The sequence below is a fragment of the Poecile atricapillus genome, chromosome 8 (genome assembly GCF_030490865.1).
Source record: "Poecile atricapillus isolate bPoeAtr1 chromosome 8, bPoeAtr1.hap1, whole genome shotgun sequence".
Classification (NCBI taxonomy): Eukaryota; Metazoa; Chordata; class Aves; order Passeriformes; family Paridae; genus Poecile; species Poecile atricapillus.
In genome coordinates this window covers 13,772,891-13,785,359 of record NC_081256.1, presented here as the reverse complement: position 1 = coordinate 13,785,359, position 12,469 = coordinate 13,772,891, and the positions used below count along the sequence as shown (strand labels likewise).

Below are 12,469 nucleotides of genomic sequence, written 5' to 3'. Positions count from 1 at the left end.
GGCATGGTGGTGGGGGAATGTACAGGATGATTTTCTGGTACTGGGGGCATGACATCCCTTGGAGAACATCCTCTGGCTGTTGTTACATGGATGGAATACAGTGAGAAATCCAAGGCACCTTTTCCTGCATGGAAAATGTTGACTGGGGTCAGCTGTGGGGAAATCACAGAATCATAAAATGGCCTGGGTTGGAAGGGACCTTAAAGATGATCTAGTTCCAAACCCCCTGACTTGGACAGGCATGCCTTTCCCTAGACCAGGGGGCTCAGAGCTCTATCCATCCTGGCTTGATGCACTTCTAGGGATGGGTCATCCGCAACTTCATTAGCTCCTCTGTCTTTATTGGATAGCCTGAAGAAGTGGAAACACAAACACTGAACTAAAACCACAAAATCTTGGTATTCTCAGAGTAAACATAGGCATTATAAAGCAGGGTTTTAGGTCTAATATGTTCATTTAGCCAGTGGGTACGCTGCAGCTTTGTCTCTCTGCGCTGGCTGAACTCTTTTCCCCCTTTCCGAGGGTGCCCAGGCGTCGCACGGGTCGCTGTTGCCGCTCCCGCAGCCTCCCGGCCGAGCCAGCGCAGCGCCCCGCTCCGCCAGCACCGCACCGCTCCGCCCGAGCGCTGCGAGCTGCTGCCGAGGAGACAGACACCTTCTGAAGTTTTGTGCATGCTGTGCGCCTTTTTTTTATTTGCTGCAACAAGAGAAGCCTTTTCTTTTAACCCGGCTCCCTTTGAAGAAGTAACTCAGGAAGCTTCATGGCCTCTCAAGGTAAGTGCATCTGTAGTCTGTATTTTTAGATCGTGTTTACAGAAAACTACAGTCTTGTGCGTTTCCAGCAATCAGCAGTCTGATGAAATGAGTGTCTCAGGCTAAAACCACATCAGTCAAAGCACAGTTGTTTCGTCTTCCTTTAATTTTTCAGCATCCAAGAGGCTCCTAAGGAGACTAAAATCTATACTATGATGTTATTTGAATAAAATAGGTTATAAAATGTTAGCCTCTGCATTCATTCGGAAAATTTAGTGTTTGTGTCTTTGTGTTTAAACCTGTCAGTATAGAATTCCTGGGAAGGATGGGTACTGAGCCAAGGGTACCACTACTGCACACCTCTTCCCTATTTCACTTTGAAAATACTACATCAGCAAATGCTTTTCACATTCAAAACTGGCCAGAATCCTGATAATCCCATACAAAGAGTAATAACTGAAGAATAACTGAATGTAATCAGATTACTCTCATCTGTGTGTGTCTGTGTCATGTACTGACTTTAGCTGTAGTCAGTTGAATACTCAGGGCAATAGGTAAACACACAGCATCTGATCTAACCAGCCTTCTCAATTAATTTTCTCCAGGTTTTCAAATGCTTAAACTAAGCAGAAGGATGCAAATCTCTTATTCCCGTAACATGAGTGCAACTCCATGGAGATCATTCTGTTGGCATGTGCAGGGGCACGTGTTGGCCCAGGGAGTTTCAGCAATTTCTGTCTAGGTTTGCCAAATGCTTATCCCCCTTTCTTGCCCTCAAAACACTCAAGAGATTCTGCATTAGAGCACTAAAAGGTACACAAGAGCATGCAGGTTTTACAGCATTGTTATACTCTTGTAATATAGGGTTTTTTTTATAAATCTTGTTTAGCTTTAGCCATATAAGAGAAATCTGGTTTTGCACATTTTTGATGTATATCAGTTAGGAGAAACAGTTAATAGTAATGGTGTGGAATATGGTTTTTTGTATGAAGAAACTTGACAATACACCTCTTTTAGGAACATGCAACACTACAAATTATGTTTGTACAGAATACTCACCGTATCATACAGTAACTTTAAGGTTTTCCATACCAGTAATGAAATGGGAACCATACACTAAAATAGACAGTGTCAGACTAGCTCAAATTGTCATTAATATTTAATGTATTTACTGTTTGATTTTTGTATAGCTTAAAATTTGACAGGTAGAACTGCAATTTGTTGTCGTTTTTTCTCTTTATTATTCAAGAATAACGCTAACACTGGGCTACTTCATGGCATTTCATGTAACAACAAGAGTTACGGCAGTAACAGAATCCTGTGAGGTAAAATGATGCAGAAGAGCATATAAAATATTTATTACCCAGTTATACATTTTTAAAGCCAGCAACAAATTCAAAGGGGTTACTTCTTCCTGTGGCCTCAGACTTTGAAAGAAAGCAGTGGCTGCAAAGACAAATTAAGATCAAAATATGATTGAATGATGAATCTTTTACAATGAGTTCAAATAATACTAAAGGATCTCATTTAAACCCACATCAGCACAAGAGAAATTCAGAGACTTAGACCCAAAATTCCTTCTGGACCTCAAACCACATTGTGTCTAAGTATTGTCACACATGAGATAAAAATGATCAGTTTGGGGACTGCTTTCCTGCCAGATCACAGGGGCTCAGTTCAATACAAGGATTTGCCATTAATATAGGGAGAGCTTCAGTTTGCTTCTCCTGGTTCCTGCAGAACCAGTGTTGCTGCAGGCTGAGGAATAATGAACCTGGAAAAACTAGCAGGAGTTTTTTTGAAATCCAGTGGTTTAGGTGGTCACTGTGCTGTGGGAGATGGTGCCTGTGCAGGAGTGTGGGTGTACAGATGTCTGTGGCAGTAAATACTCTCATTACCTTCACAGCCCTGGTCAAAGTCACCATCACTGTGCCCTAAAGGGCTTTAGGATAGAAAATCAGAAAACACAGCATAATGATATCTGATCTATTCATTAAGATAATAATGAATAATACACTATAAGAGGCTGTGTAGACTTTGATATCAGGGTTGTAATATCCAGCTTGGGGAATCTGAGATCCCTGGAAAGGTTATCTTTAATTAAGAGAAATTATGGGTTCCTTCAGGATGCTGGAAATCATCTTGCTGGGAGCCAGCTCTCAGCAGCTCAGGGCACACAGGGCAGCTCAGGGGGAGCAGGGCTGGGCAACCTGTGCTGAGTGGCTTCTGGCCACCCTGTGTGTGAGTCCAGGCCAGCTCCAGCCTTGCCACACAGGCTCTGTGTTCATCAGCTGTCAGAGCAGATTAAGTGCCCTCCAAGACCACATCTCCTGATTTAACTTCATATACAATGATTCCTCTTTGGATATTCTAAGGTAGCTTTATAATCAGAGGGCATGATGTGTGGGACAATCAGGAGATTCCTTTTGGGTTCTCACTCCTGACCTAAAGCACTAATACAGACACATGCAGAGTGACGTTATTGTTCCAGCTTTGATCCAAGAAGCTAGCTGCTCCTTGGTCCTGGTGTTTCTGGCTTTTTTTTCTTTCTTTCTTTCTGCAGAATCTCAGGGACAAACCAACCCAATCTTTAAGGATTACCTCCCTGGTTCTTCTGACAATCCTCAGCAGAATACGCCTGTTGAAGCAACAAGTCTCTGGAAGCAAACATCACACTCTCATAATTTGCCACCTGGTCTGGAGTACCTGAACCAGGTCCTGAATCTTTCTGAATGTTAGAATCGTTATGTTTTCCTTTTATATTGCTTTGATACCCTGGAGGATGAGGTTGTTTGTTTTTTTCTCCTTGGTGGAGGGATAGGTTGAGATGGAGAGGCTTTTTTGTTGTTTGATATTACTATGAAATAAGGGATGTAGGAGAAAGAAGATTTTTCTTCATTTCTGCCAGTCATTTTATAGAAATTAGATGAGCATAAGTCTGAGTGGCTACAAACTTGCATTAACTCTGTTTGGGGAAGTGCTAATGCCTGAGAGAGGAAAATGCTTGAAAACGGAGGCAGAGAAGTAGGTCATAGGTGGGGAAGAAAAATGAATGCTTAAATCTTCTCCATCATACTCCTAAGCATGTGGCTGTCCCTTTTCTCTGTGAAACCTCTCAGCTCCTGGAGCTCAGAGCACTGATGGTCTGCAGCTCTGCTCCAGAAGTTTCACCTTTTCCTGAACTTTGTACCAGGAGAGTCACTCCCTGCTGTTGCTTTGACACTGACTGAGGATTACATTTTGCATGTGGCTGGAATGTGCCACTCTTACATGCTGAGTAAAGTGTCACACGGCCTGCCTGGTATGGGCAGGGACAGAATCAGGCCCCAGCGTAGTCAGATCACGATTCTGATACATCTCTACTGTGTTTGCATTTTGGTGATGCTGGGAAATGTTTACTTCACTCAACATATGTATTATATACATTTATATGTATATGTATGTATTTTATATTTGGAGCTAAGCTAATGAAATGGGAAGACTCTTCAGAAACAGTCTTTCATGTGGAGTGATGACTTTCATTTCAAGATGCCTGAGCACAAAATGATACGTGTTGTCAATTACACAAGCATTTGCTTTTGCTACATTTTTAGTCTAAAAGTGATTGTGATAGTAAGTACTTGGCAGGTTACATATTCAGGCTCCTGTATGAACATGAATTACACCTCAGATTTACCCAGACAATGTAGACAAGCAAATACTATCACTCCATTTTATAGAACCTTTGCATCTGACATTAAGACAAAAGATCAGGTCACTCTCAGAGCTACAACTGGAGCTGAGGACCTCATTCATGCTTCTTCTTGGTCTGTGCTGCAGCCCTTGCTAATTATTCTCAATTTTCTCTTGCCACTCTGAAAAGTGGGAAGCATGTGTGCCGTGCTGATTGTTGGCATGTACCATGGCTCGAGTTTCCGTGCGCTGCAGAACGTTTCAGCGTGTGATGCTGAAGCCATGCTGGCTGTGTGGTGAAGGAAAGGGGCTCATTCAGGATAGCTGGGAGCATAATGAGGTTCCACCAGTGGGAGAGGGCTGCCTGCAGAATGCATGTGGGATTCACAGCTGCTAGGGTAATCCCTTGGGATTTATCCTCATGGACTAAGAGATTTTCATGTAATTAAAAATTTGAATGAAGATGTTTCTGGCAGAACTTGGAGTTATTTATGCCACTGGGAAGATTTCTAGAAGACTGTGTGTCATTCTAGTGCTGAGTGCATTGGGGAAAGGTAGTTCCAAACTGAAACAGGCACATAAGAGGTGCTACTGGAAGTGCATGGGGAATAGAGAACTTCCTTTAAAACGAGACTCCATCTCTTTTATCTATAGACTAAAAACAACACTATCAGAGAGGCAACCATACTGAGTGCCTAAGAGAGTAAATTGTAGGAAAGAAACATTTAATTTATAGAATTACATTACTGGAAGAAAGATTATATAGAGAGTGGTTGTGAATAAATAGAGATTAACAAATAGAAATTACATTCTCCAGCAGGAGTGGGCAAAATAGCTGGATAGATTTGAGAAAGCTGAATGTATTTCTCTATAAGACCATGACATGTTTGACTCTGGTACAAGGATCTAAATTTAGCCAGTCTCAGAGAGATCCTTACAATCTTATTCTAAATAGAAGCCCAAGGATTAGGTGAGGGGGAAGGGAAATGTGTGCCCTGTAGGTAAAGGCCAGCCAGCAACATTTCACTCTGCAGATGCACACCCAGAGTGAGTTCAGGTGAAGGAACTATTCCAGTCAGCTGTTTGAGGTGCACCAGAGAAGGGCAAAAATCTTCTGAGCTTCTGCCTCAGCAAACACAGCAACTTTCTATGACTATCACTCTTTAAATAACTTCCTACAAAAAACTTATCTAAATTTCATTTTTGTCTTCCAGTTCACAGCCATAGCTCAAAGAGTAGTTCAGTGTCCATAACAAAAATCAAATGAACCTTTTCCACAGCAGGAATAGATGGGTGAAACTTTGGAGAAGAATTTTCTGAGTACTTCAGCTGCCTGTAGTGCCACCACTAGAGGTTAACTACTTTTGCAGAAAGCTTCTTCATTTAGACTCGGTTAGACTGATCAGGTGTAAATTTGATGCCCACAGAAGTGAATACTGAGAATTAGCTGTGTATAAGGAATTTTAACGTATCTGAGCTCAAGGGGATCAGACCCTTGTTAAGCCAAAGGGCTTTAGGTACTTTCAAATGCAAGTGAGGAATTCCCTCAGTCCACAAGTGTTCCCAAAAAAATGCATCAGAATAACTGCTCTGCAGAAAACACTGAAAGGCAGAACAAGAATAACAAGGGGTACTGCTGTGTTGTCTCAATATTGTTTATATGCATTGTGCAGAGTAAACCAATCAAAATAACGCAAAGTCAACTTTTAACAAGTCAGGCTTATTAATTTTCTTTTCCCTGTAAATTCTACACGGGGCAAAGAAATCCATATTAAAATAAATACTAAAATATTAAAATAGCTCTACCATATTTAACTTGTTTATTCCCTTCCCATCAGCAGAGCCCTTCCCATGAGCTCCAAGAGCTCTCTCATGAGACCCAAACAACAAACAGCAAAGGTTCTTGGGAGAATGTCTTTACGTCTAAATATTTTTTATTATTTCAATTACTGGCATGCACATTTCAGAGATTAATCAAAGAGATAAAGAAGTTCCTCTTTTTACCAGCTTTGCTTTGCAGCCTGAGCTAGTAGCAGGAGCTGACTACAAGTGACAAATGGCTGCAACAGTTTGAAAATTTATCAGGCAAGATTTATCAATTTTAAAATATCCAGGCATTGGAGAGCTGTGAGAGGCTGGTCTCAGAAGGTCGCCGTGTGCTTTGTGTCTGCAGCTGTGAGTAATGGCAAAACCCTGTGACAAGAGTTTCCCCATCAGGAATTTATGGAAAAGAGATTGGTAAAGCCTAAAACTGTCACATAAAACAGGCATAAAAAGTCACATAAAACTGAAAGGTAGACTGAAATTAAGTCTTGCTGGTTTTATAATGCTAACAACTGTTCTCCAAGAAAGAATAATGTTGGAGGGATGATAAGCACAGAAAAGCTGGGTATCATGCAAGGCAGTTTTTCTCCTGCATTTCTAACCAGCTCCTGGGGGAAGACATTTTCAGCCAGCTGAGTGTTTCACTGTTGTTTTGCTCATTCTACTTCTCTGGCATGGCCATTTGCCAGACTTAGGGTGCAGGACTCGAGTTCCTGAGATTAGAGCATTAAAGCTTGTGCATTGTTGGCATCCCCTGACTGCCCTGCTATGCTGCTCCAGCAAGGTCCTTTGGGATGTGGCCACATTTTGAGCTTGAGCCCAGGCTCATTCACTCCTGCACTGCCATGGTGCCCAGCACCAACCTTGGATTTGGCATGAGGAGCTTCCTCTCTGCCAAAGAGGAGAAACAGGAGCAAGGAGAGCATTCTGCTTCTCACACACAGCTTTCTGCTGCTGTTGCTTTCCTCATTCCCCCAGTGAAGATTATTTTTCTTTAGACGTGTGGGTGAATTACCTGGCCACAGCGCCTAATGCCACATTCCTCAGCCATAATTTCAGACAGTATTCCAAAGTGTGACTTGAGATATCCTTCAGGCACTCAGTCTGTGCATCTCTGGAAGGAAAGAAATCTTTGTTTCAGGGAGATGAGCAGTAAAAATAGACATGTGACCAGTGGCAGCCCCAGACCTATCCAAGACCCACCATCTTGTTTATTCTTTTAAAACAGCTGGACCAGATAATTATTCATCAGCAAGTGGAGCTTCTGGAAGGTATGGTGCAATCCTTGTCACCCTTTAACAGTGCTGGTACACTCTTTGGGTGTCTCCCGAAGGCATCCAAGCCTTGCCCCCAGTTCACTGAAGTCACTGTGAATGCTCCTGCTGCCCTTGTGCCAGGCTCTTATACAGTGATAGTGTGGAGAAGGCTCACTTTATTGTCTGTCTGCTCTGCAGCAAACCACTGAGGGGTGAGTAATCTACAACAGCCCTAAATTCTCTCTCTCAGACACCTCCCTCTCAGGATTATTAAAGTTTAACCATCCTTCCAATCTGTGGAAAAAATTTCTTGCCTTTAACAATAACTAACATACTATGAGAAACAAAGCAAATAGAGAAAGGAAGGTCATAAAACATGAAATGAAGCAAAAGATTTACTAATTACTTAGTTTCTCAGAATTTCAAAATACTGAGCAAGTATTAAGTTCTGCCAGTAAAACACTGTAAAAATATATTTCTCCCATTCAAAATGGTTTTGGCCTGATTCTTGAATGACCTGCTGGGTAGAAGCTTTGTCACTGAAGTGGGCCAGTCTCAGGGTATTACTTTTCACAGATGATAAAGCTAGAAAAAGCCCAAACCAAAACTCAGGATCTGAATTCTCTTTTGTGATATGTGTACATTATGTTGTACTTTAATGTACAACAAATCAAAGTCTGGAGTAATTCCTTCAAATACAGACCTGGCACGATTATTTCCACCTATGCATATATTTTCTTTGTGTTGCTACTTGAAAATGATTTTTTAAACAACCTGTCTCATAGACTTTTAGAATAAATGCTCATATATATATACTAACATTATACTAAGGTAATAACAAACATATAAGTTAATATTCTACTTCTTTTGCTTTATTAGCCATACTTGGCACAGAGACCTCCAGCAAATACGAGATAAAAAACCACTTGGGACAAAGAGTTTACTTTGCAGTGGAAGAGAATGGCTGCTTTGACCGCAAGCTGTGCTCGCCCATCAGGTCTTTCACCATCAGAATTTCGGATAACGCGGGCAGGGAGGTGATCCGAGTCATCAGACCCTTGAGGTGCAACAGCTGCTGCTTCCCCTGCTTCCTGCAGGAGGTGAGGGAACCCCAAATGCCCTCTGTCCCAGCATCTTGCTGTGCAGCTCCTCGAGGGTGCCAGGGAGGAATTCAGGAATTCACAGGCCCCTTTCAGCCCAGGAACCATGGGGAGGCCTTTCCGTAGACACAACTATTGATGAATGAGTTCTGTTCCCTGTGTGCCTCCTCCCTTCCGTGGGACCTGGCTTTGCTGACATCCCACATGAAGCTTTGGTGTCTGATGATGTCTCTCCAGTCAAGTGACACTCCAAAATACTGCTGCCCTGCACAGGCAGAGATCACCCACTGTACTCCAGGAGGGTGAAGCTCTGTGGAGGCCACTGCGGTCTGTGGGTGTGACTTGGAAGCTGCTCTCAGAGGAGGCTGAGCCTTCGCTCCACAGATCTGCCTCTTCAGGCAGATATATCTGGAAATTGCAGAACATGGACACAAGTTGCTTGGAGTGAAAAATGTCGATCCCATAAAGCATCAGATCTTTCCTCCATATTTTTTGAGTCTCCTTTATTCAGACATCTTTCTTGTGTTACAAAAATGTTTTACAGGTTAGCTCATCCACTTACCTTCACAGCACTTATCCTTGTGAGGATTTTTAAACAAAAAGTTGTTTGCTAGTACATCTGCTTAAAAAAAGCTTGTAGGATACTCACTGAATACAGTAACATTTTTTTCCCCAGTTTACAGCTTTTATAAAGTCTTTCATTGTATGTAAGATCTTGGCGTCTGGTGCAGATTTTTAGCTTCATATTTTCCACTATATTTAACACCACCATTAGACAGTTCTGCAATATCCAGTTTCATGTTTGGTAGAATGATATTTTACTACATTCAGTAGATAAATATTTTGTCATTAAATAAACAACACGCTATCACAGAAAAATATATTAATATAAAATCAGCTAAAAACATTTTTGGTTGTTGTTTTCTTTTGTTTTCTAGTTAGAAGTTCAGTCCCCACCAGGTACAATAGCTGGGTACGTTGTACAGAACTGGGACCCTTTTCTGCCAAAGTTTACTATACAGAATCAAAGTAAAGAAGATGTGCTAAAAATAATTGGTCCATATGCAACCTGTGGCTGTTTTGATGATGTTGACTTTGAGGTATGTTTCATACAAGTGTTAATGATTTAAAAGTTTTACTGCTTTGAATAAATTTCTCAGATGAGAGAGAGAATGGGAGATACTTGAAGAAACCCGAACAGAGTTTTCTGATGTAAACAAATTGCTTTGCCTTAGTTAAGAATCACAAAGGAATTTTGGGGTTTATCAACTTATCAACTCATTAGCCAAATCAGAAGACTCCAGTGGGTATTGTCTGAAATATCAGTATACAGTGAGTAACATGCAGATGGCTGCATAATTGAGAACATCCCTGTCCCCTGATGGGACAGTGGCCCACAGCAGTGGGGCTAGCAGAATATAAAAAACATGAGAGAGGAAAAAACCTCAAAACTCTGTGAAAGAAAGGAGAAACTGGCATAAACTTTCAAGATTGTTTTCTCCCACTTTTCGTCAGCTCTAAAGATGCTGATGTTTCCAAACTTGAGACCCTTTCTTACGTGCCACTCATAAAGGGAAATTTGACACTAATAGGACATTGCAGCAATAAGAATAAAAGGAGAACCTGACAACTGTAGCATACTCTGCGTGTCAGGACACAGTCATTAATTCTGTGGAGATGTCATCAGTGTGCACTTGATTTGTTTACATTTATGTCTGCTCCTGTTTTTTCTTTGTGCAGGTAAAAGCTCTCAATGAGATGACAACGATTGGCAAAATTTCCAAGTACTGGTCTGGATTTGTCAACAATGTCTTCACCAACACTGCCAACTTTGGGATCCAGGTCCCTGTAGATCTTGACGTGAGGATCAAGGCAGTAATGATTGGTGCTTGTTTCCTCATTGTAAGTGTGCAAGGTGGAGGGGCAGACCCATAGAGATGTCAGACCAGGGCCAAAGGGGCCCTTGCTGTTGGCTGAGAAGTACAAAAGTGCAAGTGCATCGGAAAACCAAACCAAACACCTAAAAGAGAAATTAACTAAAACCTTCTAATTTTTATGTCTGTTTTCTTTTTGCTTTTTTTTTTAAATGTTATTTTTTTTGCCCATTAAACTGTTTAAATAGTATTACACATGCAGTTCAATATTTTGTATGGCAGAATCAAATCTCTACATAGATGCTAAACCTACCAAACTTCCCCAAACCCCTTATTGCTTTTGAACAAGTGTATGAACAACAACAACAACAAAAAAGTTATGTTGTTTCTAATGGCAATTTAAAACCAATTCAATTACTCTGTTGAGTATTGTAAGACCTTCAGGTCATATGACAATGCCTACAAAAATTCTCTTGTGAAGATAACCATAAGAATTTTATGAGAAGGAGAATACTCAGTGCTAGGGATGAAGATGAAGTTCTGATGCATGTTTTCTAGAATTAGAAATTGATATTTCCTGTGTAGTTCTTTTGCCAACATAATTGTGTTAATATTAAATGGTTTCAAAATCATCTGGATACTTACATCTGAGACTATAACCCAAAATTATAATACTATTTAAATTATTCACTGAAAAGTGTTTGCTTTAAAATTCCAACAACAATTCAGAAATGTTGCTTTTAGTAGGATAGAAATGACAGTTAAGATTTTTGGATTGTCCCCTCCAAAATTTCTGTTTCTCAGTGACAGTGATAAAAAGTGATTGACTTTATATAATTTATATTGAATTTATATAATTACTTTATGTAACAAAAGCCTACAAGTAACACTTTTAATAGTAATTGTTGCATTTTTTGTACCTTCCATATCTAATTCATAGTTTGTTTGTTTGTAGGATTTAATGTTCTTTGAAAACTCTTTGGATGGATTATAAAAGATGACAGAAACAATGAAATATGCAGAACATCTTTCAGTAGGTAAAAATGAACATAAATTGATCTTCTTGCTTTGAAGGCTTATACATTTCTAATTCTTTTTCATTTTCTTCCAGAAATCACTTGAGCTTTGGACATGATTTCGAACTGCAAAAATCTTTGTTCCTTATAGGAAAAGACAGGGAGCTAATGATGATGTTTATTAAAATATGTCTCATGTAAATAATAATTTCTCACTTACATTTTATATTTGTTGTAGCTAAACACATACTTTTCACACAGAGCACTGTTTCTTTGGAACAGTGCTATTCTCTTCTTTCTCTTTTGATGTTCCTGCATGGGAAATCATGAAAGATTAGATGAAGGCTTGCAGCATCACTGATGAAAGTCTATGTTTAGAGAAGCCTTTGATGTTTTGCAAGTGCTGGTACCAGTTACTAACCACATGAGGGTGTGTTCTGGGGGGTTTTGCTTCTTTTATAATTTTAGAAGTAATTTTCTGATTTGTTATTTAATTAATAGTAGCAAGCTGATTTGAAAGTAACAAATATAATGACATACCCGATGGGAAGTTCATGATATCTGTTGCAGTGAGTTGGAAGAAGGAAGGGAAGTTATGTTTGCTAGAAAACTAATTTTGTGACAAAGATTGTTTTAATGAGTGGCAGCCAGAAATTAGGCTTCCAGCCCTAGATGTGGGAATGTAAGGTCTATTCTGAAAATCTGGTCTTCCACTATTTCTACTGAAGGCATAGATAAAGTTTGAGATGGTCTTCTGTGTGCTGGAGGCTCATAAATCACTTCCCTTTGTACTAGCCACTGTTAAGGACCCTTGCTGCCTTTTACTCAAGGCTTTCCTTAAAAGGTTTGTTCCTCTTTGTAATTTCTGGTGGCTGATAATTTTTCATTCAGACTTGCCTGAGGCCATCCTAGAACAGAATTATTCTTTTCCTTTGGCAAGCTCAAGTATTTTCTGTGATGACTGTGCAGAAGGAG

General features: G+C 40.3%; 1 protein-coding gene across 1 annotated transcript; it reads left to right on the top strand.

Moving 5' to 3' along the window:
- The first annotated feature begins 760 nt into the window (after positions 1-760).
- Positions 761-11,472, top strand: LOC131581595 (phospholipid scramblase family member 5-like). The gene is made up of 7 exons (XM_058844062.1): positions 761-773; positions 3,316-3,467; positions 7,477-7,519; positions 8,384-8,604; positions 9,543-9,704; positions 10,345-10,506; positions 11,434-11,472. Exons 1-7 carry the CDS (start codon positions 761-763, stop codon positions 11,470-11,472), a joined length of 792 nt encoding a protein of 263 aa, XP_058700045.1.
- Positions 11,473-12,469: the final 997 nt, after the last annotated feature.